The sequence below is a fragment of the Quercus suber genome, unplaced genomic scaffold (assembly GCF_002906115.3).
Source record: "Quercus suber isolate HL8 unplaced genomic scaffold, Cork oak 2.0 scaffold_502, whole genome shotgun sequence".
NCBI classification, from domain to species: Eukaryota; Viridiplantae; Streptophyta; class Magnoliopsida; order Fagales; family Fagaceae; genus Quercus; species Quercus suber.
The window spans coordinates 292,612-300,179 of NW_027069951.1; the positions used below are offsets into that span (position 1 = coordinate 292,612).

General features: G+C 34.9%; 1 protein-coding gene across 1 annotated transcript in view; it reads right to left on the bottom strand.

Moving 5' to 3' along the window:
* The window catches only part of LOC111986760 (uracil phosphoribosyltransferase), an 8,019-nt gene extending 4,928 nt beyond the window's left edge, over positions 1 to 3,091 (bottom strand). Inside the window, 5 exon segments of the mRNA XM_065763291.1 lie at positions 456 to 533; positions 1,244 to 1,302; positions 2,049 to 2,127; positions 2,447 to 2,563; positions 2,704 to 3,091. Of these exon segments, the coding sequence (XP_065619363.1) occupies positions 456 to 533; positions 1,244 to 1,302; positions 2,049 to 2,127; positions 2,447 to 2,563; positions 2,704 to 2,838 (468 nt within the window). The 5' untranslated portion in view covers positions 2,839 to 3,091.
* Between the last annotated feature and the right edge of the window lie 4,477 nt (positions 3,092 to 7,568).

The window sequence follows — 7,568 nt, forward strand, 5'->3', positions numbered from 1 at the left end:
ATTCCCCTTTTTCCCCCCCCCCCCCCCCAACAAAAGTTTCGGGCTTGTTTCCATTTTGGACGTTTAAATTTGAGATTTTCATTTTGGTCCACCAAGTCTGATTCCGTTTTCAAAATTGTCCTTCCGTTTATCTCCATGATGGATCCGGCCGTTAAGTTCCAACAAAAAGATGACGTTCTCTCTCTCTCTCTCTCTCTCTCTCTTAGCTGCCAGATTAGTCACAGATATGGACGGAATGACCATTTTGAAAATAGATTCAAACTTTGTGAACCAAAATGAAAAATCTCAAACTCAAAGCACTAAAATGAAAACCATCCCAAACTTTAAAGGTCAAAAGTGTAATTTAATATAATAACCATCAGATATCTAACCAATTCCAGCTATACAACTTACAATCACCCCAAGAGAGTAACAAAAGTAAAGAAACACAAGCAAAACTGCTACCATAAACTCACCATCACAGGCTCCCTTGGATCTATGAACTCAACTGAGGCAACTCCCATTGGTGATTGAATCTCCCCCATGATGGTAGGCTGATATCAGTGAAAACACAGAAAGGAAAAAAAAAATTACAAACATAAAAAAGGTTCTGCTGAGCAAATAAAAATTTGCTAGATTTTCCACAATCAAACCTTAAAAGCAAATAAGAAAAGCTCAAACAAACAATGGATTCGGCTGAAAACAAACAAATAATCCAAAACATCTAACGAAAATCTAGCTGCAAAAGCATAAGTGTAGGAGTTTTGTGTATAGGTTAATATTAGAAAACATCATATTTTTTTATCCAAAAAAAAAAGAAAAAAGGAAAGATTAACTTTCAAGTTATTTCTGTATTATAGAAAACATTGTCTAATTTAATACCTAGTGATGAATTCCAAGATTTTCTAATTCTTATAAATTTCTCTATGGGAGGGAGGCAAAGAAAGATGACAAGATAACAAGAATAGTGAAATGTAATTAAAAGAAACATATATCTTAATCACACTAGAAAATGAAAGAGCATCTTGGACAACCCTGTTAGCAGGGATAGCACTATGTATCACGTTTGCTTGGAATTTCATCATTCACAAATAAATGCCATTACGTAGATTTGTATGCACTATAAATAGAAACCGCAAATAAAATGCATGCATTTCAAAAGTAAATTTGAAACACAAACATATAGAAAGGAAAAAGATAAAGATGAAACACTAGGATTATCAAAATTGACAATTTTCATGCACAATGCATCTACTCTACTAACCAACCAATCCCTCGAAGCTTCATACATTAGTAGTCTCCCCAACTCAGCCATTGCATTCCCTACAATATTTGAAATTTAAAAATGTTAAACCCAAGTCAGAATCAATAGAAGAAAAAAGGACCAAAAGCCCTTGAAAATAGAGTGATGTTACAATATGTTCTGTTTATGGTGAAGCTAACATTTTTTTTATCTTATATGGGTTGGGTTCAAGTTACACCTAGTGTAACTCTAAACTATATTACACTCCACTTAATATTTTTTTATTAGATTGATATTTCAAAAATCCCACAATTGGATTACATGTTAAATATGTTCTTAACATGCATACCAAGTTTTGTGCCAATCATATGCAATTTACTATTCAATCTAAAAACCCATCTTTTATGCACAATTTTAAACATCAAAACTTGAAATTTAAACACTTGATCAATGACATAGTTATTAATCTCAGATTATCTTGAAATTTTGCAAGCATGTAGAGCATAAGAAAAAAAATCTAATCCAAGGGTAGATTTGTTAAAATTTGCATATAATAAAAAAAAAAAAAATAGAGTGGTGTAACACAACTTAAAGTTACATTAAATGTAAATTGAACCCAACCCTATATATATATATATATAAATAATTCCTTTACAGCATTCTACTGGGATCGACACATCAAGAAAATTTAAATGCATAAAGGTCTATCCTATAGAATAGGCATGATTACAACAAATCTCAAACATGTTTGCAACACGTAATAGAATTTACAATTACAAGAACCCAAATTGAAAATTTGAAAATTCAGCATAATTCTGTTTCTTACTAAATATGGGACAAGGAGTTTGCTCATTCCTTAGAACTGAAACCCAATGCTTGATCAATGGATGTGGAGGCACAAATACCTGAAATCCATTCCATTCAATTAATTTAACTAGTTAGCTTATTATACCCCAAACCAACCCAACAATTGATTAGTCTGCCCAGAAATGCAATGAACCCAAAAATCCCAATAACATAAATAAACAACAACCCAATTTGTAATAGCATAGTTTGGAAGCTAGCACATTGTTCGGCACCATTTTTCCTTCCCAAAAAAAAAACTTTTTTTTTGTTTAATGAATACTTCCAAAATTGCTAATAAAATAAATAAGACATAGATTTTCTTAATCTGAAATTTGAAAACAACAACAACAACAACAAAACAAAAAGTGAGTGACTGACCAGCATTCTGTCTTGTGAGATGGGTTTCTCCTCGGTGGCGGCCATTTGCGCCCTCGTGGAAGTCGAGGTAACAAAGCTACGGCGCCGAGGAGGTTTGGAAGACAAGATCTGGGGGTGCTATAATAAAAACAAGAGGAAATGTTTGAGTCTATGAGTATGAGAGAGACACAACAAGTATATTAGGTATAGTTGTTAGCATTTATATTTATATAAAGTAAGAAGTGAGAGTATTAATTATATATTAGGAAAGGTGATACCTTTTTAAGGTAAGGGCCGGGAATGGTGGAGTAGAAAAATTTAAGAAAAGGAGAAGCGGAGGAAATGCAGGGGGAATCGGAGGGGCACCGGAGGCATGTGAAATGAATGCTGCTGCTTGGATATGAAGCCATCATTTTGATTCGATCATTTCATTTCCAGTTTAGCAAACAAGATGTACTTCTTCACACCTTGGATTGGATTGGATTGGATTTGATTTCTGGTTTTGGGGGAAAATTTGCTCCAATTTTGGTGGATGGTTGATGATTGGGTTTGAGCTTTGAGTTCAGAGTTTCTGACCCATTTCTTTGTTGGGGATACCGAGATTGACTTTCTCTCAATTGGGCTATCTATCTATACTCAATCATGGGCTCCGAATTTAGCTGGTAAATTTTGGTTCAGTTTTTAGATGATTTTTATAATTAACAACCGTTTTTTTACTTTTATCTTTTTGGAGAAGAATGTTGATTTTTGACTAAAATGCAAAATTGACTATCTAATTTTTATTGTTTTCATTTCAGTCCTCTAACTTTTAATTTTGTCAATTCAGTCCTTTAATTTTTAATTTTTGTCAATTCAAGACTCTATTACGGCTCAGTTAGTGTTGTCGTTAGATATGCTTGAAACGACGCCATTTTGCTCTCTGTTTTTTTTTTTAAACTCAGAATTAAAATAAAATAAGAAAAATTTGAAATAAATAAATAAATAAGAAGAATAAAAAAAATAAGAAGAAAAAAACATTAAGGGAACGACGTCGTCATTCCCCTTCCCTGAATCAAAACAAAGAAATCACCCCACCCAAATTCCTAACTTAGAGTAATTGGGGAATTTAAGAGAGAGCCTGAGTCTGTTTGAGAGAGAAATTGAGTCGAAATGAGAGAGAGAAAGAGAGAGAGAGAGACCTAGCATGAGAAATTGAGTCGGACTGAGAGAGAGAGACCGAGTAGGAAACTGAGTCTGTTTGATTCGGTTTGACTGTTCGAGAAAAATTTGCAGAGATATTATGAATCGGTTTAACATAATCAATGATTGAGTTATGATGAAGACCGATTTGCAGAGATTGAGGCTAAAAAATTTAGACCGAGAATCCCTATATTGACTGAATCGAGTTCTGAATCGGTGGTGGGTGTATATTGTAGCTCCAGCTTCGGCCAAGTTTTGGGTAAGTGATGAAAACCTAGTTTTTTTAGTGTGTGTGTGTGTGTTTTTGGTATAAGTAGCAGCAGAACAATGAATTTCTATGTGTTTGGTGTCTTTTTCTGTTGAGTATTAAAACTTAGATTTATAGGAGCATCACATGTTGTAGTTCTATCTAATTTACTCTATGTTTTAAGATGAATACTCTCCGTTTCAGACCCTCTTTATGCACTTTCTTTGTTTTGATTTAGGGAAAGGGAACGACGACGTCGTTCCCTTAATGTCTTCTCTCTTTTTCTTTTTCTTTTTTTTTTTCCTTTTTTTTTTTTTTTTAGAATTTTCTTATTTTATTTTAATTCTGAGTTAACAAAAAAAAAAAGAGCAAAACGGCATCGTTTCAAGCATATCTAACGGCAACACTAACTGAGTTGTAACGAAACCTTGAATTGACAAAAATTAAAAGTTAGAGAACTAAATTGACAAAACTGAAAGTAAGAGGATTGAAATGAAAAACAGTGAAAGTTAAAGGGTTAGTTTTGCATTTTTGCCTTGATTTTTTTATAAGAGTGTTGATTGTTGTGGGGCCTTTTTAGTTGATGGGCTGAACCCGTCTGCTACACCAAGGTGTGAGTTAGTGGGTAAAGGATTTAGGACTGGCCTCATTGGAATCATACCGCAGGCCAGCTTGTGCGCAAGCCAGGCATGCCCAACGTTGAGACAGTTCAGAAATTGTACGATAGGCTGGGCACAGCAATATAGTTGTAGCAGAATAACTATCACAACTAGCATAGCAAAAGAAACTACAACAAAATGACTTCTATGATAAAGTATACCAAAGTGAAACTACAGCAAAACAACTATTACCGCAAATAAAATAAACGAGGTTACCGCAAAACAACTGATACAACAAATAGAAATAAGGAAATCACAGCAGAATAGCTAAAAAACATAAAACACTACAAAGAAATGAATAACCACGAGAACGTCAAACAAACTAAAAAGTACCACTACAGAATGGTGATGACAATTCTAAGCAAGTGTAATAAGAGATGGCTAGCTTTCCCAGTCTAAGGTTGGATCATTCAGCTAGAACAGGTCCAAGAAGGGAACCAAATGCCAACACAGGTAATCTCGTTACAGGTTTCTACCATTGAAATTACTCGTGCTGGGGAAATGGCCCAAATGGCTTTGAATTCCAATTTGTAGAGTTTTAGAGAGTGGGAATGTTGAGAGAGAAATAAAAGATAGTCTACTGATGCATGCTTCTATTTCTGCTGTGTTTTCTCTCTTCCTTTTTTACCACTTAGTTTTCTTTTGTTCTCTAATTCTTAGTTTCTTTCTTACTCTTCTCTCCATGTGTGTTCCTCCTTAGTCATGGTTACCTCGCTTCCTTTTATACTATTTGATTCTATGGGATTTCTCCCTTTTGTCCCTAAGGCTTCACCAACCGTTTTTGGTTTCTTGTGAGCATCTCTCCAGGATTGCCCACTAACCTATTGGTTGCTCCGCTACTAATAGAGTGTGCTTGTTGCACCACTCTTCATCCCCAGACAAAATTCCTTGTTTTGTTTCTCTCCTTTCTCAATTTCTACCTTCCCGAATGGATAAGGATTGGAAGCTCTTTTTATACCTATCTCTATGGCATGCATTAAGTGGCCCCAGCCCTTTGCTTGCCTTTTTGGGCAAAATGTCATCCCAGCAAGGCATTTCCCCAAAAGAAGCCTCGAGAGAAACCCCAAAATAGACCCCATCTTCTCCCTGCCACCAAACCACACCCTTTAAATCCCTTGACCGATGGCTCACCTCTCCTGTATTGGTTAGGTACAAGTAGGTGGTGCCTCGGACCTTGTGTGAGTTCCACTATCCTTTGTGTTTGTCTTCATTTACTCCCACGTCATTCTTGCCGTTCTTGCCTTGTCTCGTTTTGCTGTGTGTACTAGATTTGTGTTTATCTCCCATGATGTGAAGAATGCGTGGGCTTTTGGGCTTGTACTTCCTCTCTTCATTTTCCTTGTGGATTGGGCATTGTCTGGGCAGAAGTTTCCACCCGTCTAGCCCACTAGGCTTCCATTTCTGCTATTCATTTTCTTGTCATGCCTATGAGCTTGCTGGCTGTCATTCCTACCACGTTGGCTCATTGAATTCATTACCTCTTCTCTTGGGCTTCCCCGGCCCATTTAATTTACATTTACCTTTTATTATGCCCATGGGTCTATTGGCTGTCATTCCTACCATGTTAGTCCATTGGGTTTACTACCTCTTTTCTTGGGTTTTCTCAGCCCATTTGCTTTACTTTTACCACTTATTTGTTTCCATGGGCTTGCTATCTGTCATTCCTGCCATATTGGCCCATTGAGATTATTATCTTACTTTTACCACTTATACTCATTTTTCCTCTCATTTTCCTTATTGTTGGGCTTCTTCTGCCATTGGACCTTTTGTCAAAAGTAGGCATCAACAATTGCTATTATTATTATTTATATATATATATATATATAGAAAGTTTTAACCTATGGCGTCTACTCCTGATGATGACTCTTTATCATCAAATCATGACACCAATCGGTTTTAACTGTAAGTAGGGATTGAACCCCATGTCTCTTATTCAATCATTAAAGACTCTATCAGTTGATTATTGTTGAATTAACATAAATGATTTTCAAAGTATGTTCGTACTTATTAAATTAAAATTTTTTTAAAAAAATCAAAGTATGTTAATGCGTTTGCTTTAGATAAAATCTATGTTTTGTTTTTTTTTTTTTTTGGGTTGTGGGTAGGCATGTTATTAAATGTGAATGACAATTGAAAAAAATATATAATATATATAATATATATATTTGAGTTCACAAAGTGTCCTTTATGGGGAATCGTATCAAACATTCTTACTACCAGGGATTTAAAATGTCATTTATGTGGCTTTGATTCGGAAACTTAATTGCATTTATTCTCTCAGTGTTATTTTGCAAGAGCTGTTTGGTTTGGTAACCAATTGAGCTTGAGAATTGATAGTCTACAACTTCTCTTTCTTATTCATTTAATTGAGATTTTACTAGAGCCTCTATAGAGATTTGCTGTTGTGGAAGTTTTGTCAAAATAAATTTGACATTCAAAGAGAAGTATTTTGTTAAATACTTTGCGATAAATCTCACCACACACAAATAAATAATACACAAAGGAGTAATCAAATAAAATAGAAGCTTTTATTGATATTTAATACATTACACACACTTTGCTACACACACCACAATATTTCTCTCTTGCTATTTGTTGAGTGTGTTTTTACACTTCTTGTTCTTTAGACATGTGTCTTGATGTAATTAGACAACGCTTAGTTTAGGTTTTTTCTAAGAAGGAAGTTGCGCCTGATGCTCCCACAAAATGGGCTCCAAGGTCCCATTCTGCCGCTACCAATTTGTGCACAAAAATTGAATCCAAAGTCTAGGGGACGACGCTACAAACTGGACTTATTTTCTGTTTCTATCACAGAAGGATCGTTTCTCCAGTTTTTGCTACAAAACTGACTTTGCTTAACTTTCTGCTGTGTAGTAAAGTTTTTTGCATTTTTCTGCAATGTGGGTGACTATTCTCCATTTTCTGCTATAGAAATATTTCTCCACTTTCTGCACATAAACTCTAAAACCCAAAGAAACTACCCATCAAGCAAATGTTAGTTTACATGGGTTAGTGTAGTCCTAAATATTTATATACATATATTCATATATATATTATA